Genomic DNA, 24383 nt, shown 5'->3' on the forward strand with positions numbered 1-24383 from the left:
TTACATTTGTAATTACACTTTTGACACTTCCCTTACACCTAACCCTACCCTTAAACTGACCCACACCACCACACCTGTCCTTAACTCTACCCCTTTCCCACCTCAGTATCAGCAAAAGTGTTTTGCAATACAATATGAACACAATAAGTATATTGTACTTATTTTTTGACCTAAGTACATAGTAGTTAAGTTAAGTCACCTAATATAAAGTGGGGACCCATATTCTGTAAACTTTATTTTACAGTGTCCTTGCTACATATGTTACATGTACTTACACGTACCATAATAATAACAACAGTAAATTATGCATAATTATATGCAACTAACCCTCAAACTAACCCTAAAGTAAGTACATATAGTTACTAAAGATTACTCAGTACTTAAATGTATAATTACACTGTGACAATGTCACCTTGAAATAAAGTGTAACCCAATATTCAATAAAAATAATTTTGAAGTCATGGTGACTTTAAATGCTTGCACATAAATACCTTGACAGAAAACAAGCACACACTTCACATTTGCCCTCAAATCAAATTAAATCACCTTTATTTTTATAGCGCTTTTTACAAGTCCAGTAGTTTCAAAGCAGCTTGACAGTGTTAACAATATAATATATTAGTAAGTAATAATAATAAACAATATGTATTTAGTATGTAATTATCTTGAGGACAGGTATTTCAAATTACCCCCTGTCTTAAACTGTACAGGCAACCACATATATTTTGATTATCCTTGAGTATTGATATAAACCCATGAAGAGAAACATTAAACTATGACCAATTTTCACATAATTTTGACCAGTCTTTAGAGAGAACTAATAAACTATTTCTAATTCTTAAAATTTTGGCCACTCACTCACTCACTCACTCACTCACTCACTCACTCACTCACTCACTTTTATGGGGACTTTCCATAGACAAAATTATTTTTGCTGTACAAACTGTATAAATATGCACTTTTACATTTTCAAAAAAACAAAACACAAAAAAACTAACCTGTTTTTCTCATGGGGACCAGACAAATGTCCCCACAAGGATCAAAGAATTTTGAATATTGCCATCTTTGCCAATTTGTTGTTTATAACCTGACGCATTATGATCATTAGCATTATCTTTGCTCTACTGAGTCATTTATTGAGTGTCTATTGTCTTTTTTTCTGCTATAAAATCATCACACACACACACACGCACGCACGCACGCACGCACACACACATACACACACACACACACACACACACACACACACACACACACACACACACACACACACACACACACACACACACACACACATTCTTTCACAGTCTGCCAGCAGTTTACTCTTACAACACTCAGACCCCTTTAAAACACGCACACACACAGACCAGCCATCTGTAGATACTTTTCTGAATACATAGTCTGCAAAACCCACCATTCACTCTCACACACACATACCTGTGGAGACAGAGGTGGCAATCACTTGTTCTATGGTACTGGAGCAGGACAGAGGACTGGTGTCTTTATGGTAAACTCATTCACAGGAATGACAGTGTTTGGAAAAAACGTCTTCTTTGTGTGCTAAGATGGACCTTTCCTAAATGCATTTATTTAGAGATGATCATCTACTTAATCCATAAAAGGAGATTTGGCAGTCTGTACCTGCTTTGTTATAAAGATGAAGATCACTGTTCTTCTGCATCTGACTCTATTGCTGGAGAGGACATCAAGCCTTGAAGATTCACCTGTGGACAAATTAACAGATGTTTCTGGTGGCAGAAGTCAGCATTTAAACTCTGTTCAACATGGAGAATGCTACAGCTTCATAGTGCCAGAACCCGAGGAGAGCAGGGCTGGTTGCTGGCCAGCAGAACATGATGGTAATTATGAAGGTAACAGTGTCCAGAAAGAATCTCCACAGGGGAACCAAAGCCACTTAAACCAGCGGATCCAACACTTGGAGCGTACCATGGAAAATTATACCCACTGGATCCAAAAGGTAGGTCAACTTGTCATTTAATGTGCTGTTGTTGACCAAAGCACTGCGAGTGGAGAGTGAACGGATCACACTCTCTTACGAATAAACATTTATTATTAGCATCTATTGTTTCATGAAGAACCTTTCATGTAATCTTTTAGTCAGTGGGAAAACCTGGAAAGATAAGGATAAAACTGATAACAATAACCAAATCTTGACTTATTTAATACACCAATAAATTGTGGAATGTTATTAAATGAGTTTATCTCAGCTACATATGTGTTTGATGTAAAGTTGGTTTTAATCGCAGAGCTTACATAGATAAGAATGAAACACTTTAGTTCTGGATCCATAATTTCGGTGTCTGTTCAGTCTCTCTGTGTCAGGCATTACTTTGGCGAACAGCTTTACAGTCAGTGATTTGATAAGCCTCGTTTTAAGCTCCTCGTGTTACATTCGATTGCAACACACACTCTCATGACAATTCTTTCCTGTAAAGCATAATATTGGTTATTGGTTAACAACAAATACCTTACTTCGTTTAGTGAAAAACTGAAAAACAAAGAAAAAAAGTAATTTGACAGTAAATTGTTGTTACATTTGTAACATATTTAACTTATAAGTTATTTTATAATTTCAGGAAAAAATTGACAGTAATTTGGTATATTAACATAATTTTTTGTCAATTAAATATAGAAATTATGATTCTATTATATTTTTCTGATAAATTTCACAGCTGCTAGTTCCCTTTCAGTTGCTCATGTTTGGCGTACACATTTGGATCACTTTTGGGAGCCCTATCATCTTTGAATGTATACAAACGGACCAATGTTTTAAACTTTGCACTACACCTCAGCGTGGGTATAAATACGGAAGAGGCTGTATTCACACATTTGTCATTCACTTCGGTGCCGATTGCATGCTGCTGAAGAGTGTTCCTGTACTGTACAGAGAGAAAAACAGAATGAGAGAGAGAAGTTTTGAGTGTTGGTATAAAGGCACAACAACAAGGACCGCAGCTCACTGAGAGTAAAACTGCTGTTATTACAGCAAATATCTTGGTTCAGTGGGACGTTCCATTACAGTGAGTGCAAAACACAGGCTGCACTATTCCCTGTGTTTTTGCCATCTCCCTGTGTGCTTCAGCACATTAAAGAGTCCTACAAAAGTTACACTGGCATTTCTGGGTGTAGTCATTCCCTATCACCAGCTGATGGTCACAATTTTTCTCTTACATGTTTGGGCATTCAGCATTCTGAGGCAGCGTTTGTTAAAGTTCATGTACCCACATCGGGAAGGCGGAGTCCCCTTACCTATACCCCAATTTAGAGCTATTCCTGTTACTTCGGTGAATAGCCAGGGTGACCTGAGGATTACGGTTAGGGCTACCCCACCAAGGCAATTTCCATGGGACCCTAATCCCTTTAACGTGCCACAGCAGGATCAGTTACAGAAGGAGTGCGCTGGCCCCTGCCATGGGCATACAGTGGTGACTTTTGCAGCTTGAGCAGATGACTGCATTGGAAGGGGTGCTTCAGTCATCTGGGGATGAAGATTCAACTGCATTCCCTCTTGGGACAGTGCACTCTCTACACTCCCTCTTGGGACAGTGGCGTTGCCTGAGACGAACCCAGAATTAATGTCTATGCATTCCTGGGCTGCCAAAAATGTCAGGCTCATGTGGAACCCTCCATCGTGTCCTGAGCCTTCTAGGTTGGATGACTGGTATTGCTGGGCAGCCCGAGAGCAAAGTGTCTTACCCCAGTGCCCTTCTTCCCGGTAGTGCATAAAGAGCTTACTAGGTCGTGGATGGCATCTTTTTCTGCCAGAAACTGGCGCTGCGCCTCTTTACTTCCCACTACCCTCAATGGCGGGCCAGCCAAGGGGTATGTGGAGATCCCGCCATTGGAGTGGGCCATCATGATGCAACTGTGTCTGGTGTCAGCTTCCTCCTGGTGTGGTAATCCACATCTCCCATCCAAGGCCTGTAAGTTTACATCTACCCCACCAGGCAAAGCTTACAGAGACTGTGGACAGGCTACGTTTGCCTGCATGCCATGGCGTTGCTCCTGTTGCTTTAAGTGGCCAAGCAGTGGGTTATGGCCATCTTGGACCTGATGTTCTTGAATCGGTCCCTGCTCAGGCTGCCGTTCAAGATGCAAATGCTGAAACGCATCTTTGTGTGCATTCATCTCCAAGATTGGTTTTCAGTGATCGACCTGAAGTACGGATACTTTCATGTCTTGATTCTCCCTCGACATAGACCGTTCCTATGCTTTGTGTTCGAGGGGCGGGAATATCAGTACACAGTCCTACCCTTCGGGCTGTCCCTGTTGCCTTGTGTCCTTACGAAGGTTGTGGAGACGGCCATTGTTCCCATCAGAGAGCATTGTGTTCGCATTCTCAACTACCTTGACGACTGGCTGATTCTGGCCCAGTCAAGACAAGTTGTGCGAACACTGGGACATAGTGCTCAGTCACCTCAGCCAGTTGGGACTTCAGGGTCAACTGGGAAAAGAAAAAACTCTCCCCCGTGTAGAAGATCTCTTTCCCTCGGTATGGAGTTGGACTTGGTCAATCTGACAGCGCTCCTCATAACCAGTTGGTGTTGAACTGCTTGAATTTATTCAAAAGCAGACCCGCTGGGGATTGAAGATTGGTTCATTCCATGTAGCAATCACACTAAATTGCTGCAAAACTTTCAGCCTGTGGTCAGACTCCTCGTTTCTGGAGACAGGTGTTCCCCTAGAACAAATCCAGGAATGCTGTGGTATCCACGGATGCCTCTACCACTGGGTGGGCAGAAGCATGTGAGTTCACTTTGCACCACTCACATTCTGGGCCTGCTCAATCATGAAACTGATGAGCTCTCACGACAGCAAGTGCTTCTGGGAGAGTGGAGACTCCATCCCTAGGTGGTCCAGCTGATTAAAAGATGCTTCAGGGCTGCACAAGTAGACCTGTTTTCTGTCCCGGACATATTACACTACAAGTTGATTTACTCCTTGGCCAAGGGGATGCACTGGCACATAGCTGGCCCCATTAAGCCTTCTAGCAATGACTCTGTGCAGAGTCAGGGAGGATGAGGAGCAGGTCTTGTAAGTTGTGACATATTGCCCAAACCGGACCTGGTTCTCAGGACCCAGAGTTGAAAATCTTGTCTTGGAAGACTGTTTCCATTGAGAGGATAGGGGACCTCCAGGCATTTCTGATCGTAATATAATGCCATTCTGGTCCTGTTAGTGCTGCATTTGAAACTGTAGACCATGGTATACTACTAGAGTGTCTTGAGCAGAGGGTTGGAATTGAAAGTTTCATACCTACCTCCACCAAAAAATCTTTTTTAGTATCCATAGTCCAGTACTCTTCATCCCCTGCCCCTATGTCTTATGGTGTCCCTCAGGCATCCATTCTTGGTCCAATACATTCCTGCCTTTACATGCTCCCCCTAGAAAACATCATCAGAAATGTAAATATCAATTTCTATGTAAATGTTAACTATGTAGTTAAATGATAACAAAACTGAAGTTATTGTAAGTCTTTGGCCCTTCAAAATCAAAATATGTCCCTGCCGACCTTGGCCCTCTTGACCCTTTTGTTACATTTCAAAATACTGCTGATGGTTTTTAAAGCTCTTCATGCTCTGGCTCCCAGCTACATAGCTGTTATCATTCATCCCCATGTAGCTCCCAGGTCCCTTAGATCTTCCAACCAAGGTCAAAAAGGTGACAGAGCCTTTTCTGTTGCTGGCCAGAAAATTCCAGTATTTACACCAAGTGCAATTAGACTATTAGGCTATTTACACTAACTCTGCCCACCATTTGTGATTAAGCAAGACAAAATTATTAAGTCCTGCTGACACAGAGTCAGTGATGTAGAGAGTTAGGCATGTGGCATTTGATTTTGATGCAACAGTTCGAAATGGCCCCTTTACTGAACATTTTCTTCTCTTCTTTACCCATTGCATATCAGCTTGGCGTAGATAGTGGGAATAAAGTGTTTAATGGGTGGAGTAGTACAAGTAATGTCTCAATACTCAGCAGCACCAATTTATGATTTTAAGCATAATAATATACACAGAATATTTTGTTATTGCATAATGTTTTATAATATATTAAAATGCACTGAGGTGCAAATAGTAGACCCTACCCCCCCCCCCACACTATATTTGTATTAAGTAAAAATAGCACAGTACAAATAAAATACTGCTATTTTCACTTAGTGCAAATAGACAGTGTTTATTTTTATTGTGGATGATTCAACATCAAGCTGTGATTTTGTCAAATTATGTGAGACAAAGCAGATACTTCATTTAATTATTATGTCTTTCCATTAGCATCATCTAAACCACAGAATCTGCATCTTGACCCATTGAAAAAACGTATTGTCCTCACCGTTTGCTCTAAAAGAAGATTGTGACCTGTTTAATCTCTGCCTGTGGCTATCTGGTCCATAGAACAATCTTACTAGGATGCAGGGCACTAGATAAACTCATCCTGCTACAACACTTCAGCTGAGTGTTATACACTCCAGGCCCAGAGGACATACAGCTATCACTTCAATGCAGTGAATATTTATACATCTTGGACTCCATTTCATTGAGAGCAGCTGAAAATATCTCTTCCTGTAAACACAGTATAAAGTGCTGATAAGAACCCAGAGATTGTGCCAGTACTGTAGCTGTACTCTGTGGGATGTGTTCAAATGATCTTTGTGATGGAAGACTAAGAGTAAGCAGAAGTGTCATAATATCATTACATTTGTAAATATGTTCAGTTTGTAACTGGCAAGTGTTCTGGTGTATAAAATTAAGAACACAGCCACAAAAAACAAAACAAAACAAAAAAAATCTGTGATGACCCAGTTTGATTGTATGACCTGAACCTCATTTGGGTCAATGATGTGTATAAGAGTGATCCCAATTCTTTTAAAAACCTAATCTAAACACATGCGTAATGGTGCTGTGTTGAGAAGATGAAGGTACAGTAGATCTCTGCAGCAGCATTTATTCCAACAAATGAGAAAATCAGACAACAGTATACTACAAGTTAAACAGCTTTGTGTAACCAAAGGCAATAACTGAACATGAACTGATCTGCAACTAAGGAATATAAATACACATGTGATGATTAACAACTTAACAACTTGATTAACTTAACAAGACACAGGTGAAAAACCAAATGAGAGCATAAACCCTATTCGGACGGTAATTGTTTCTTATAGGGTTGTAAGGTATTTTCATCATTTACAGGGGCTAGTCTGTGATTTTATTGCCGTCTGAATCCAGAAGGTTTTTCTCCCACCACCCGTGTAAAAATCCCTACTGGTTTTTGACAAACACCAAGGTCGGGTGATTTAATTGCCATCGGAATCCCCATCTCTGGGTTTTCAAGAAGAGATTTCTTCAAACTTAACTGTTTATATCCTTTTTCACCACTGCAGAGCGCCTTATCGTTGCGCTTCGCTGTAATATGGATGTATTTTAAAGATATGCCTAACTTACACTTTTATTACTGAAATGCTGGAAAGTATTTATAAGAATAATTTCTCATCACCGCTCAAAAGAGAAAAAAGGAAGAAAAACACAAATGTGAAATGAGCCATTATTATTGCAGTAATTAACATTATATAGGTTAAATTTGCTGCATTCTGTTCACTTAATTCCACTAATTTCTACATTTTAAAATGACATCTTCCTTTTTTAAACAGGATATTTCAATAATTAAATAATTCATAATTTCCTATTATGAAATTAAATATGATTTTATTCTTATTATTCCAAGCATATGACATTTTTACAGCAGACAATCATTCGACTGACCACGTGTTCCCATGTGCGCAGGATCACAAAACTCCTCCACCGTAAATAAATCACCATTCGAATACACAAGTTTTATCACTGAGGTGGCATGCAAATTTATTTAAACGGACATCCACATGAGAAACAATTACCATCCGAATATTTTATTTTTATAGGTGCATATTACTAACACACCCTTTAAAAAACACAAAAAATACAGGTTGTTGGTCAATGGCGCAGTCAATTTCAGTTGCCTCCAAATAGCATCACGCCTATTGCAATAGGGCCCTAAATCTTGGTAAGATATAAGTCAGCATTTGATCAGCTTTAAAGTTTATATAGCGTTGGATATTTGAGTAACATGAAACCAAATAATTAGTTTTTGTAATAAAAGTAATAAATAGTAATAAAAAGTTTTTCGCAATGTGTGTTGGCATAGGCTAGGCTGTGAAGGCTGTACTCCTTCTATCCTTCACGGCCCAAGGAAAGAAGGATGCATATGAAGGCCCAATTCAAAGGAGCCTTCAAGTTGTGACAGCTGTGATGCATTCTGCCTTCGAAGCATGCAGCCTCTGAATTGGGACGCAGCTAAAGTTTCAGATCAAAAATGATTAAACTTAGCCATGATAACGTGAAAATGCCTTAGAAGTGTATTCATGATGGTTTTGAAAAACCTTCCATTTTCCAGTTTATTAACTCACAACTGCATTCAACTTAATTTTCATGTAATAGGTTGCCAGAGCTAACAAACATAACTATATTTTATCACCAACATGGGATTGCAAATAGACTTTGTCTTGCAGCTGTTTTGTTATTTTAACGGGAGTTTATAGATAAATATTCATTGTTCAATGGAGTCTTTATCCCCATTCCCTCTCAAAAAGAAGGTAGTGGGCCTCAAATTAAAAAAAAAAATGTTTCACAAAAGACATTACTAATGATACTCTGGGTGTTTGAGGAATTACGATTAGGATTCCTCATTGTTTTTTCTATTTGGTTCCCAGACTTTAAACTGAGAAAATTGTCAGTAAAATATTATAAATACAGCCTTATTCAGAGTGCATAGCTGCTCAAGACTATCAAGACTTCAATGTAATACAGTTGCCCACAACAGCTGCAAGTATTTAGATATATTGTATGTGACCATATAGAAAGACCACAATGAATAATGTATGCTCCTATTCATTCTTTCTCTTTGCCTATGTGTGTTTGCATATAGATTGAGGTCTTTGTAAAGGACAATCCGACAAAAGACACAACACACCTGCAGAATAGTGCTCTACATGAAATGACAGCCATGCTGGATCTTGGCACCAAAGTGCTTTCCCAGTCCACCCAACACATCAGGAGACTGACGGACATGGAGACACAGGTGTGAATGCATATCCAAAATGTCCAAAAACATTCATCATAAAATGCTAATATTGGCTTATAAGTATTCTTGGAAAACCATGAGCTAATAAGAACACCCTGTTTTACAGTGCATTGACATCTCTGTATAAAAAACTGAAAAGTCTCTAATTTGTCATTAAAACACAGCAAATGTATGTCATTATATAACAGGTTTTCAATCAGACTTCTAGACTTGAGATTCAGTCACTGGAAAATTCTCTGTCCTCCAACAAACTTGAGAACAAACTGCTCTGGCAAACCAGTGAGATCAACCAAATTTGGGACAAAACAGGGTATCTTTCACTGACACTTTTGGCTTTCTGGTAATTGTAGGAGGCAACTCTGTCCTATTCATATATGTGTCTGTATTCAGTACACTAGAGCAGCGTATGCATAACATGGATGCACGTCACTATGCAGAACTGGGTAGGATAAAGGGTGAGCGGACAGAGCTTCAGAGACTCCTGGCATCCCAAAGTTCTTCAATACAGATCCTGGAGCTCAAACTAGAGCAGATTGCCACAAAAAACACCGCCCTCCACAGAGAACAACTACAAATGCATAACACCATCAATGATCTGTTTAAACTGTGCTACAAGAATAAAGGTACACACATTGGATGCGTTTTTACAGAGTATTGTATCTATAATACAGAGTACTGCACATGACATTGAGGGAAAATAAACAAGATATCATGGCCATTAATTAAGCGAATCGATTTAGCTACATTGTGTAGCCAAGGGAGCTAAAAGTAGGGAACAAATGAATACAACATGCCTAAGATTGAACAAAAACAAGGGAGTTAATTAGTACAACATGGCCACAAATTAATAAATCATGTGAATTAATTAATAGGTCACGGCCACAATATCTATTTTTATTTTCTGCATGTCATTTGCCAGGCTCCATGCAATCATTTAAAGATATTCTACCAAATATGCTACCAGATGAATGTATACTCATGTATGTATGTTAACATCTTCAAAAATCAGGCTTGTCAATAGTTCATTTTCACTCTGTGTCATTGTCATATTTCATTTGCTATCATCTCTTGGACTTTTATATAGACCACCATACGCTGCTCAGATATCAGCATCGACACCATTGAAAAACTAGTTATTAACTAGTTACTAGTTACTAGTTATTAATACCTAATAGCCATAGTGCATTTTAGGTCACATCTCTTAATTGATTTCTTTAAATGGTAACACTTTAGAATAATGATCCGTTATTAATAGATAACTATGCAGGAAGTAATGGAGGACTAAAGAGTAGCACTACATTAACACTTCAGCTACTACTATTAACTAATATAGAAACAAGCTGAACTAATCAGTAAGTAATATTGAACTCTACTAAGATAGTTCCTTATTAGGTAATCAATAATGATTAGTCTCATTAATAACTATTAACTAACTGACCAATTATCACAACATTATTGTGTGTCTGAGATGTAATTAATCATATTCTTTACTCTGAATAAAGTCATAAAATGCATCACTAATTACTTAACCGTTACCTAGTCATTATGCAGGAGCTACTAGTGATCTGGACCATTATTTTAAAGTGGAAAATATGGTTTTTCACTTTAAAATAATGGCCCAGATCACCAGTAGTCCTTGAAACGTGATTGGGTACTTGAGTAATTAGAGATGCATTTTATTACTTTATTCAGAGTAACAAAGGACAATTTTTAAGAACTACTAGTGATCTAACAATGTTTTCCACTTTAAAATAATGGTCCAATCACTGGACGTTCCTGCATAATGACTAGGTAATTAGTGACGCATTTTATGACCACACTGAGAGTAAAAAAGACGATTTCTTACATCTCAGACATGGTAATGTTGTAATTAGTAATTAAATAGTAATTCTTTATATTTTTTCCTTCTTACCTATTAGTTATTATACGCCAGTCTCATTCAGTAACTATTAATTACCTAATAAGGAACTATCTTAGTCCTGAATTCAATATTACTTACTGATTAGTTCAGCTTGTTTCTATATTAATTAGTTATTAGTAGTAGCTGAAGTGTTAATGTAGTGCTACGCATTATTCCTGCATTACTTCCTGCATAGTTATCTATTAATAATGGACCATTATTCTAAAGTGTTACCCTTTAAATCTTTCTGCTTTACATCATGCAGACGTCAAATCTGACTGGCCCAAATCAGGGCTCTTGCAGACCATAAATAACCTCTTTTGCTGCCAAGTTTTACTTGGATCTGAAACACTGTGTGAAAAGTCACAGAGTCGCGCACTTCTCACGTCCCTCTTCAACCTCCGTGTACTGGCTTAGCACTTAAAGCAAACCGTATACATAGAGATGGGTTCATTCCTTTAGACTTTTAGGATTCAGTTTGTACATTGAATTGAGCAAACATCAAATTTTTCTATGGCAACAAGTATTTGTGGTTATTTTGCATGCCTATTTATAATCATTTTTTTCTCTCTCTGTAAAATTTTAACAGTCTTTTTTTTTTTTTTTTTTATCCATGCTTGTTTGAAGCAGAGAGTCCAAATGTTTTTAAACAAATGGATGATCAGATAAAATACAGAGACTGTGCCGAACTCTTCCGGGCTGGATTTAACGAGAGTGGAATTTACAACATCTACATTAGCATGCAAGACATGCATAAGGTCAGTCTAAACAGGATCTAATAACACAGCTCCAGTAGTCAGGCCAATAGTGTTGCATTTGTCATGTGCTATGGTGGATGTGTACCTATGTATCACACTTTTTTCCTTCAAAGATAAAGAGTATTTGTTTTTAAAATAACTTATCCTACCTTAATGTGTTAAGACAACTAAATAAGCCATGTGTTGTTGTCATTCCCATCAGAAACCTTTTTTTCTGTGGTGGTTTAAACATTACAAACACATTCTTAATGACAATGAGAGTTTGCCAATTGGTGGCAAATTAATATGATTCTTATTCATACAATATGGTAGGATCTGCTTGCACCATACTGAGTGTTAAGTTTAGATTTTAGGACTTGACCATCATAATTTTGTTCCCCAAAAAAATGTAAATTGTAAATTGAATTGATATGAAATCACCAAATCATAAGCCAATCCTAAAATAGTAACTTTCCTAATGTATTTTGTCAGTATATATATATGTCAAGTTATGGCAAGGTTTAATGGTTACACTTTATTTTAAGGTTTCCTTGTTACAGTGTAAATATACATTTAAGTACTGAGTAATATTAATTAATTACATGCACTAATAGAGTTAGGATTCATGTTTGGTCTAGGGCTAGTTACATCTAATTATGCATAATTTAAGGAACTGTATATTAGGAATTTATTTCAATTAATCATAAAATGGCCCTGATATGTCACTAGACATTAAGAAATCATGTTGATTTCAAATACTTATACCAGTGACAACAGTAGTCCGGCCAGGATATTGTCATTTAAAAGTTGTTGTGGCAGCCCTCAGCTGATGTTGATGTATACATGTTGTGTTTTGTCCTGAATCTTCACCCTCCACCTATCGACCAATCACAAAGTCAGTAGTGTTTCAGCATCCGGGTTGCCAGATCTGCTCTAGTTACCACAGCTGCAGCTACAAACATTCCTGCTGGATCTGCAGCCTATCTGGCAATCTCGAGTCAGGGGGAGGGGGAGAGGGGATACACCTGCAGTACCAGTTTTGGCCACAATCTTACATACACTTCCTTTAACCCACGGCCGATAAAGGCGCTGACGTTTTTTCATTTTTTCCTTCTTCCTTTGTCATTTTTAGCTATACAGATAAGTTCAAGACATAATTATAAACTATAAACTGCCTACTTTTATTTGTGGATTATTTTGCATGCACTCACTCCAAACGCTGTCTTCATTTCAGATTTATTTTTTATTTTTTATTAAATGCCAAATTTTTCTTTTCAAAAGCATTTCTAAATTCAGTTCATATTTCCAACAAACAAAATGTATAGCCAAAATAACGAAAGTGGTAAAAAAAAGTGGCTCTTCTCTATATGCGGCAACCTGGCGTGCGTAAAAGTCGATCATTCTTTACAGATGACAGATTGACAATAGAATACTGGATTCTAAACACAGAAATGCCACATTATCATGAAGACCTTGAAGCAGATCTGACACACACACACCTCATATCTCTTAATGCTTGAATAACACACGTCTCCTTCCAATCAAAATAATGGCTAATGTGGTGGATGGGATACAAACCTATGAAGTGCCATCATTTTGGAATGACCTATCGGGAGAGGAAAGTAATACGTTTTAGTAACATAACTGCGACTGGAAACGCTGTCATTTTGCAATAAGTTTTTATCGACATTTAAGAAATATCGCAAAAGTTTTTCACAAATCTGTAATGGAAACGCAGCTAGTGACGTGCAGCAGGACGTAAACAGACTCATAGATCACTCTTCAGAGAAACAGCCCTTCAGATCAGTATAATTCTGTGATAAATGAATAGAAATATTATTCTGTATGACAAAATATTTTGCGAACGTGTGGATAAATCTGTATTTGTCCAAATATGCGGACGTTTTGACTAAGTGCCCAAACGGATGTTGTTTAGTGCATATGTGATCAGAAATAAAACGAAGGAGACAATGACTGGCTTTTGATTCTAGTAGATATTCCATTCAAAATATTGTTCATAACGGATCGATTATAATGCACTCCTGACATAAATTACGAAATTATTGTCACTGCAACCGTATTTTTTTCATAAAGAGTGGTCAAATAACAAAGCTGAAGGCTTTAATCTTTATAATTATACCAAGTTTTTCCAGATTAAGCTAGAGTGTGATGTTTTAACGTGCATTGAATGTTGACATCAGTAATCTGGGGCCGTATACGATCTTTGATTGGTAAGGAGTTAATTGCTGTTGAGTTTACTTTCGAAGTGTAGAGCATACACAAAATAATACATGGGTGACATACTGAATCAAATCATGGCCATGCACATAAACCAGAAAGGTTTTTTTTTTTTTTTTGAGTAATCAGCCTACAGTATATCTGTGCCAGTATTTTACACTGTATTGGGTATTGACTGGCTCAGGAAGAGTAAAAGCTGGAAATACTCTTGGCTGAACTCTCAGAGTAACAGCTGGGTGAAAGCTGCACTCCAGAACTTACACTGCACTGGCCTCGTAACTTATTTCTGAGCTCTAGTTCTGTCAGTGGCATGCCCATTATTACATTTGACCTGGTCAGTGCTAATATTAGTGAAAGAGTGATGTCCTATAAAACAAGAACAAAGAAAAAAACTAAACAAAACAAACATTGAAAATCCACATTTAAGTTCATTCAAAATTGTGAAAATCTGTAGTAGTAATTTCAATACATTTTTGACCACTTTAAATTTGAATGACTTATTAATGAATGTAAAAAGTCAGTGAGTCATAAAATTATTTGTTCACATTGTAAGTGCACAAACAATCATTTTCCACTAAAAGCACAATATTCCTTCCTTAAAAAGCACTGTTCTAAATTATGGAGATTAAATCTATGAATTTAAGATGTATAAATGCCAGAGGCCACTATCTTATCCTTAAATCTCCTCCTAATAGGTTTATTGCAACATGGAAAGTGCTGGTGGGGGCTGGACTATCATACAGTCAAGGAAAGATGGAAAGCTGGACTTCCACAGGACCTGGAAAGAATATAAGATGGTAACATTTGAAACAAATAATTTATTAAGACACATCTGAAAAGGAAATAAATGTTCTTGGATTCTAGGTTTTATTACTCCACTGAATAAAATTACGAACAAGGTCTTATTAAACATATTAAGGAACATCATTTTTTAACAAAGCCAGCAGTACAGCTCATAATGTACAAAGGGTATGGAAAGGACAAATCACTAGTTTGGTTTGTACTTAATGTTGATCGAGGCCTGGCATAACTCCCAGAAGTGACAGCTCTGGCATACGCAGAGGCAGAAATTGCCATCTTGATTTGGCTCATCAAGAGGACATGATTTGCCTGTAGTATATGGACAAGCCAATTTTGACTATTCTGATCCTGTTATGGGTAATATCTCCACGATTCATTGTAACAGCTGTATCAAAACATATCCTATTAAGTCTTTATGAAATATTCTTTCATATAGAATATATGAGATATATTCTAAGAATTATGAACTGAGTAAAAACAACATGACAAGCGGGAAGAAAAAACAAAACAAGATAGTGGGGGCACAAATTAAGAATTTGTATGAAAAAAAGTTATGTAGAGTTTAAATATTCTACTGAGTAATATTTCTCTTTATTCGTGATCACAATATCATTTTTTTCTCATACCATGTGCAGGGATCTGTACAATAAATACCTATTGAAAGTTAAAGATTTTTTTTACTCTTTAAGTGAGAAAGTGTTGTAACACATTAAATGATCTAAACCGTGGAGCCAACACATTTTTTTTTATGATGAACTGCTATTTTATGAAAGAAAGGTATATCTTTTTTTCTAATTTCAATCTTGGTTAGGTTTAGGATTTGAGTGAGGGGTTAGACTTAGGTTTAAGGTTCAGGCAGTTGTTTTTGGAACTCAACTCGTACAATTTCTTACGATATGATTTCATATTGTGATGCCATTCACCATTCCCATTACTGACTGCATCTACATCTCATCAGTATAAAGCTTACTCTGGTTTCAGTTGTAGCCCTATATGCACGTGTCCTTGGGCTTGTGGAAAGGTGCTATATTTTTAGTTTGCCCAGAATTGAACTAAACTTGGTTTCCTGGCTGGGTTTTGTAACTTGTTTTTGATCATTGCCTGTTATAAAGGATGCTTGTTGTGAACCTTGGACTGGTTTTCTAAATACAACTGACTGTCCCTGTTTTCAGCTTGATTTTGCACATATGAGTTATAGTCATTTTACAATTACTGTCCTGAATTCTTACAGTAGAACTTACCAATATAACAATGCCAGTGGAATAACTTAACAAAGAAAGTCTTAATGAAAATTTAAAAATACATTCATCATATAATGTACAAAAAAAAAAGCATGCCATTTGGCCCCACATACTATAAAAAGACACTCTCCTGTTTTAATAGCATTAAATAACTAACTAAAACCAAACAAACACTTTAACTTACATCATGATAAACACTAAAACTATCTTTGGAGTTTCATTTTATTAAATTACATAGAGCAGGTGGGGTTTATAAGCTATACCTGGACCATCCACCTGGGGGCGATCAAGACACTTTTGCTTCACTTTTCAGGAATTGTGCAGCATGCCTGGTTGGGTCCAGCCACTAATGGGTGTGAGCAAATCTTACAAAAACATACAATGGTGCTGATAGTGTGACAGTACAAATTGATACAGGTTCTCCATTAGTATGCTGAATTTTATAATACTTGTCTAAATTGTCATGATCTTTGTGTATTTCAGGGATTTGGGAGTCTGACTGGAGAACATTGGTTGGGAAATGAGCTGGTGTTCCAGTTGACCAGTCAGAGGCAGTATACTCTTAGACTGGAGTTGACGGACTGGGATGGCAAACTGGCCTTCTCCCAGTACAACAAGTTTTACCTTGGTAGTGAGAAGCAAAACTACAGGTAGACAGATACATTTATTAAAACTCAAAGTCATGATAAACTCCAATGCATGCTAGAGAGCTCACATTATCCCTTTTGCGGATAATATTGCTCCATACCAAATGCAGAATTGCAACACTTAACCCAATGTTGTTTGATGGCATGTGTGTTGTAAAAACAGTCAATAGCAAGACAAAAGGAAAAGGAATGTGTCCAGACACATTTATTTAAAAGTTGTGGACCGTTAACAAAATACATGTTTTCACAATTTGAAACAGTTACAATGGTGATATCTACTGACTGGTTTCTCACCCGAAACAAAACAACCATTCACGATGTCTGTACGATGTTCTTGTGCTGAGATAAGTTGTGTTGCTTTAGTTGCTGTTGTTTAGATTATCTTTTTCTGGCATGGATTTCCATTGTCTTGTTTAAATAAACCTTCAGCTGCATTTGGATCCAATGCCATGCTTTTACTAAAAGAATACCAGACCAAATATGTATCCAGTAGTGAGACTCGTCCAACTTTGCCAAGGAACTTATTCACTCAGAGGACCACATCAAGCTCCGGTGGCTGCAGAGCTTGGCCCACCATGGATTCCGGCACTCCTAAGTCTGGTGGTCTCAGTCCGGTGCTTTCAGTGCTTCCAATTGTGTTGGTCCCAGCACTTCCAATTCCGTTGGTCCCAAGTCCTGAGTCTTTAGCCATCATTGCACCACACCAGAGTCTCCAGCTGCCATGGCTGCTACGCCAGAGTGCTCAGTCATCAAGGCGACCATACCAGACTAAAGCCCAATTTATACTCCTGTGTTAAGTGTACAGCGAAACTACGTCATAGGCTCTGTGTGGCGTGCGTACCCTACGACATACCCTAACGCGCACCTCTCCAAAAATGTAACAATGGGTAAATTCTACGCAGACCAAATAAATAAATCTGCGATAGGAGTGCGTGTGTCCAGAAATGATAGTTTCATCCTATATCTGCTATATAACACAATATTTTGTAGTGCAGAGATTCTTTGTTAGTTAATAAATAAATGGATCAGCTGTGTATAGTTTATTTATTTTCTCATTAAAACCAAAGATGTTGAGCAGTGATTGTATATCAAGAACGGGGACACATCACAATGGGTGCATTTCATTTCGTGATTTCAACGGAATGAATAGTCTCCGCAACAGCAATCAGCGCTAGTCAGTGCATGAGCCACTGATACTGAAAACAGAGGCCAAGAGCTCTGCATGATTTCACAAACGAATTCCAGTGCCAGATCGCCTCTTATGTAACTCTACTAATTAACTAGAGATGCTTAATTTGTATTACAACAACTCAAGGTGCAAGAAAAGCCGCTATCTGCCACCATCACTGCTGATACCTTGGGTGCATCTCAATAGCTCCCTAGTTCTGTAGTCGGGGCACTGATCAGGGTGTCAGCCCATTGACTTATGTCCTGATCAGTGCCCCGACTACTGAACTAGGGAGCTGATTGAGATGCATGCATTGATAGTGTAAACAAGCCACTTCTTTTTGGCTTTTGCCTTGAGACTGGGGGTTACCATCAACGCCTGTGGACACTGCCCACTAGCGGCCTGCATGTAATTGCACATTGACGTGGACAACGCAGAAGTATAAATGAAAACCAACGTGTAACTTGCGCCGTAGAGGATACGGCGTAGGTCCAACGCAGAAGTATAAATCAGCCTTAATACAAAGGCTGTCTCGACGCGTTTGGGGCTGGCATCCAAGGTGGCCGACCCTCCACTGATGTCAGTCTATGTGGCTATTAAAATTTTGCCCGTGGTCCTAGTGCATCCAAGTCCAGTGCTCCCAGCTCTTCCAAGTCCGGAGTCACCTTAGACAGCAATTCCTGTGATGGCAGTTGCCATCTTATGTGTTTGGGCCGCACACACTTCTCCTGTTCCTCCCAAAGAGGTGGTGACTGCTACAGAGCATCCCAAGGCAGCGTTGTTCATCTCCAAACTCTCTGTCTCTCTGACATGACCACTTAGGGCACCTCAACTTCCTGTCTGCCCTGAAATGACAATGGAGATGTTCTATGAACTCTCCATCATGGCCACAGATGCTGCTTCTAACCTTGCTGTATTCTCTTTTTTAGTTCTGCCAATGCAGTCTATAGTTCTGCCTGATCTGCCGTTATGGTCACCGGTTCCACCTGCTCTGTTGTGGTGGTCTTCTGCTCAGGCGCGGGGCTCTTCAGTCCCGACTACTCTGCTGTGGTGGTCATCTACTCCGCCGTAGGGATTTTATGTCCAACCTGCTTTTCTGTGGCTGTCTTCAGCCCTAGTGTGGGGATCTTCAGTCTTGTCTGCTTTGCTGTGGTAGTCATCTGTTCTGCCGTGAGGATGCTCTGCTGTGGTGGTCTTCTGCTCAGGCATGGGGATCTTCAGTCCCATCTGCTTTTCTGTAGTTGTCTTCTGCCCTGCCGTGGGGATCTTCAATCCAGTCTGCTTTGCCGTGATAGTCTTCTGCTCTGCCATGGGGATCTTCAGTCCCATCTACTCTGATGCGATAGTCATCTGTGGTGACTCCAGCTCTGCTGACATGCTATTTAGTCCCATCAGCTCTTTCTTGGCCACCTACACTGCTCTGGCTCTCCAGTCTGCCCCAGTTTCCAGTCATGCTTCCACCACAATGGAATGTCTCTTTAACAGGGGTCTCTGTCATGAAACCAGTCTGTTTTCCTGTCTTGAGGGGACTTTTATCTTTTATTTCCTGTTCTGAACCATGTTTTGTAGTCCTTTGTAGATTCTCTTGTTGATTAGTTCTCTTATTGTTCCCATGTGTTTGATTTGCCTCTAGTGTATAACCCCAGTGTTTATCTTGTTCTTTGTCTGGTGTTGTCCAATATGTACTGTGTGTGTGTGTGTGTGTGTGTGTGTGTGTGTGTGTGTGTGTGTGTGTGGCCTGTTAATCCCTACGTTATGGGAACAAAATGTCCCCACAAAGATGGCAATATCTGAAATCCTTGTCCTTGTGGGGACATTTTTAGGTCCCCATGAGGAAAACATCCTATAAATCACACAGAAGGAGTTTTTTTGAGAAAGTAAAAATGCAGAATGTTTCCTGTGATGGGTAGGTTTAGGGGTAGGGGCAGTGTAGGGGGATAGGATGTACAGTATGAAATCCATTACGCCTATGGAAAGTCCCCATAAAACATGGAAACACGACGTGTGTGTGTGTGTGTGTGTGTGTGTGTGTGTGTTTGCTTTAGTTCCTGTTGTCTAGATTTTTTTTGTTGTGCCCTGAATTTACTTCTATTGGCTTGTTTAAATAAACCTTCAGTTTGTTTTATTTTTTTTTTATTTTTTTTTTAACTACAATTAGACTTTCTTATTCTCTATCTGTCTTTCTCTGTTAGGTTATTCCTGAAGAGCTACAGTGGTACAGCTGGCAGACAGAGCAGTTTGGTGATAAATGGTGCCGACTTTAGCACAAAAGACATGGATAACGACAACTGCACCTGCAAGTGTGCACTCATGCTCACAGGCGGTAAGCAGCGCAATAGCAGTGGTGTACGGAGCATGTACAGGAGCCAACAGTAGTGGCAAGAAAGAGCTGCAACTTTTTTTAATGTTGATGTAATCCTCTTGGTAGCCTCCCTAACCTGATTTATCTTTGTCTTCTCATAACTTTTGAAGGAACACCCTGTTCTTGATTATATCACTGCCATGCCATACTTTCTCCACCTGTAGATGATTGCGTTTACTGTGTCCCATGGTATTTCTATAATGCTTTTGACATTTTTTGTAACCCTCATCTAAGCAACCCCTTTCAACAATGAGATCCTGTTGATGTTTTGTAAGCTTTGTGGCCCATAGCTCCTGTAGTAGCATTTAACCAAGAAGAGGTCAGAAAATCTTACAAGATCAGCTGATATTTGGTGTTAATGAGTCACTTCAGGTGAAGACAGATGTGTACTATTTCACATGAGTTTGATGTTTAGTTAATTCTGAACACAGCCACATATACAAATATAAAATGTTGGCACACTTATGCAGCTTATGTTAAGTTTGTATTTTTTTATATTTTTTCTCTGTATGTGTCACTAGTTGTCAGTGCCATTGCATAGGCAGTAATTCTTACATTAAAAGTGCAAAAGTTCTGATATGATTTATCTTTCTTTCATTTTTACATCCCAAAAAACAAACAAACAAAAAACTGCCATTTTAACAGGGGTGTGTAAAAAGTGTTTTTATATCCACTGTAAAATATTGAAATGTGTTTTATATTATGTTTTTTTATGATCCATGCATACACAATATAACTTGTTCTATGTTAGAATATAGAATTATTTGTCCCTCTATCCTAGTTTTAATCTGGCAGGTGGAAACATAAATCCAAGTTCTTTGAAGTGTTCTAAACCCTAAAAGTAGCAAGCTTATTTTGTAGCAAGACTCAAACTGCCAAGCAGGTTTGACTTTTAAGGCGTAATGTGAATGTCTGTAGACCCATCCATCCATCCATCCATCCATCCATCCATCCATCCATCCATCCATCCATCCATCCATCCATCCATCCATCCATCCATCCATCCATCACATGTCTCTAATTTCTTTGTTCTTCTGAAGGCTGGTGGTTTGATGCCTGTGGCCCATCAAACCTCAATGGCATGTACTACACCTCTGGACAAAATTATGGCAAACTTGATGGCATCAAGTGGCACTACTTCAAAGGCCCCAACTACTCTTTACGTGCCACCACCATGATGATCCGCCCATTAAACTTTTGAGAAATAAATTCTGTCGTCATTAAATCTCAGATTTCTTCAGGTATTTTCCTACTTTGGATGACCTTATATGCTGTGTAACCAGTTAAATATTTCAACCACGTCTGTTTGGAAAATGTATGTTCAAACTGCCAATTCTTTGTTTCTTGTTTTTCCTCATTTTTTACATTGTGTGGTTTATGTGTCTATTTTTTGCAATAACTATCTACTGAGGACATGCCTTTATCATTGCCATCACCTTTCAGCAAATGTATAAAAAAATTCTAAAGTAAAATTTTATTAGGTCACCATTAGAAAAGAAACATAAAAACATGCATTATTTAAAGAAAAACTATATTGAATAAGTATGATTTAGTTTTATTTTTGTATTAATGCATCCTTTGTGGTAAATCTTTTTTCTGGAATCATTTCTGAGGTTGAATTGTATAGACTTGATGGCAGTTTTGTAATATAAAATTAGTAAAAAGGAAATTGCATAATCTTTTTACATGTCTAAAAAAAAGATTAGTTACATTTTGTTACATTACATTTTGTGTATGAGCATATGGGAAAGGTCCCACTTTATATTAGGTGGCCTTAACTACTATGTACTTACATCAAAAAATAAGTACAATGTACTTATTGTGTTCATATATTGCAAAACTACTTTGCTGATATTGAGGTTGGATATGGGTAAAGTTAGGGACTGGTGATATTGGTAAGTTTAAGGGTAGGGTAGAGTTAGGTGTAAGGGAAGTGTCAACAGTGTAATTATAAATGTAATTATATGCAGGAAATTGTTGAAATGTAAGTACAATGTAAAACATTTATGTACATAATAAATGCATTGTATCAAATTATTAATTTAAATGTTATAGTACATAGTAGTTGCCAAATAAAAAGTGGGTCCGTGGGAAAAAAATATATTTTATGAGCAGTAAACTGTATGTTGCATTGCTAGAAGCAAGGAGAATCTCTATGCAGTAAAAGTGTCAGTGAACTGTTGTGAAAGATCTGATGTAGCCTATCATTTGTATCTTTCTATTACATATATGATTTGATTAAACCGTTGACAAAACAGGCCATGTTGTTTTTTTTTAAATTTCACTCTCTGATTTGACTTATGTAAATTGTGCAAGCTTATTTTGTCCATTAGATCAAAAGATCTGCAAAAAAACAAAAAAACAAATTAAAGCTGCGAGCAGCGATGACGGGCCCAAGCCGGTGGCATCAGCTTAACTGTGCACAGCAGGCAATAGGCATTAAATATGGGGAAAAAATAAAAGGACTATGTCAAAAATTTGTATTAATTGATTAAACACATTCTATTGAAAGAAGTGTGCATTTTGACGTACGGCGGTGCGGCACATTGCCATCCACGCGCATCCGTGGTGTATACTTTAAAAGACGTGTGGACAGGGCTGCGCATGTGAAAGTATACCCACCAGGGGCTTTACTGCTGAATATCAAGAGAATATTAATGTTAGTTGCCAAACAGATGATTAATAGCCTAATAAAAGTTGTTCATAATCCTGCAATGCCATTCATAGTTTTCTATTAAACAACACAATTTGTCTTAAAACATTGTTAATGTATAATGACTTCACCCGTTGGAAGTGTGTGTATAGCCATGGCTGTAGTGAGCTATGAGGTCACTGAGGTCCGGACCTCTGTATTTTCCTGAGGTGAATATAATAAATGTTGTGAAATAAATACCTAATATGGTATAAAAACTACTTTAGTGTTGCAAGGATACAGCACAGTAATGGTCGTTTTTAACTTGGTGACAAAACAAAAAGCAAAAGGTGACGTTTGCTAGAAGGATCGAGTGAACGATCTGTAAGCAAAGTATCTACGATTGTATTTTGTAATACAAAATAATATTAACCTTTGTCATTAGACACACTATTTAGTTTTGTATGGTACTTGAAGTTTTCTTTTGTTACTGGACTAGCATATTGCGTCATCTAGACAATGCGTCTCTCTAAGAAACTTTCAATTTAATCAGAAATTGTTTAAACAGTCAATCAGTGGATAAATCACCACTTAGTGCTTGCAGGAATACAGTTGCCCCTTTCTTCAGTTTAAGACGTTGAGCGAAGCTTGCTTGAAATGGGCCAAACGATTTGTTGTGGTATCCGATTATAATAAACCTCAACCATGACTGTTTACATATATAAAAAGTAACTTCTCCTGCCCAGCCTAAACATGACGTGTGTCATGAGAGCTGCTGTTTTTGCTGTCTTCGAGTGTCTTGTTTACCATCAGTAGATTCGGTTTCGTCAGTTCCGCCTGACAATGAACATGCTTGGACAGATGCAAATGTTGGGGGCGTGCATATAAATGATCCCTAACACTTGCATCACGGTTGGGTTTATGTTGAGGAGCACTTATTTTTCTGTGGTGTTTTTGATTCACGAGATTTACATAAGAATTAGGAGGCAATGGTGTTTGAGACTCACAGCATGGGATGTCCATGTACTGAACTCTTATTATTTCAGTATGGCAAGGTTAATTCAATTTTTCATTCTAGGTCACCTTTAATAGAGATGATTGTAACATTCACAATGAATGTGAAGGTAATGCTTTTAAACCCTTGACATAAATTACAGTCAGTCCTATGTTTGTAGAAAGTCATGTGTCTGGCTATCACCAGACCAAGCTCAATTTAAGGTTGAACATTGGTCTGGGGAGTCTGCTCTGTATTTTCTACTGCACAAGGTGCGTGATATAGGAGCCTTATTCAAATGAATCTGCACGCAACTGGATAGTCCTTCAACCAATCAGACCACAATAGACGTGATCAACAGACAATGACCCATCACTTCTATATCTGTCATCGTGTTAAACCCGTCAAAGTGCGCCAGGTGGATAAGCCAGTCTGTGATTGGCTCCCGCAAAAGAGTAACAGACGCTGTAGAAATGAATGTGCAGGTTTCCAGATTGAGTTGCAGGGCAAAATTAAATCTTCGGCAGATCA

At 38.2% G+C, this 24383-nt stretch overlaps 1 protein-coding gene across 2 annotated transcripts; it reads left to right on the top strand.

Annotated features, from left to right (window-relative positions):
• The first annotated feature begins 1417 nt into the window (after positions 1 to 1417).
• On the top strand, positions 1418 to 22401 carry LOC137083833 (angiopoietin-1-like). 2 transcript variants are annotated; one of them, XM_067449779.1, is made up of 10 exons: positions 1418 to 1507; positions 1658 to 1978; positions 8977 to 9129; positions 9321 to 9442; positions 9523 to 9755; positions 11663 to 11790; positions 14703 to 14804; positions 16533 to 16699; positions 20057 to 20187; positions 21267 to 22401. In XM_067449779.1, exons 1-10 carry the CDS (start codon positions 1505 to 1507, stop codon positions 21425 to 21427), a joined length of 1521 nt encoding a protein of 506 aa, XP_067305880.1. In that variant the 5' UTR covers positions 1418 to 1504; the 3' UTR covers positions 21428 to 22401. The 2 variants fall into 2 exon arrangements, with proteins under 2 accessions (XP_067305880.1, XP_067305882.1); XM_067449781.1 differs by having other exon boundaries at positions 1460 to 1978.
• The last annotated feature ends 1982 nt before the right edge of the window (positions 22402 to 24383 follow it).

Source organism: Pseudorasbora parva, chromosome 7 (assembly GCF_024679245.1).
Source record: "Pseudorasbora parva isolate DD20220531a chromosome 7, ASM2467924v1, whole genome shotgun sequence".
Classification (NCBI taxonomy): domain Eukaryota; kingdom Metazoa; phylum Chordata; class Actinopteri; order Cypriniformes; family Gobionidae; genus Pseudorasbora; species Pseudorasbora parva.

Bases quoted from the DNA above. Each gene is read 5' to 3' on its own strand.
- LOC137083833 (XM_067449779.1), top strand. The intron at 9,443-9,522 runs GTATCTTTCACT...GTCTGTATTCAG, and splicing joins CAAATTTGGGACAAAACAGG to TACACTAGAGCAGCGTATGC. The intron at 20,188-21,266 runs GTAAGCAGCGCA...GTTCTTCTGAAG, and splicing joins TGCACTCATGCTCACAGGCG to GCTGGTGGTTTGATGCCTGT.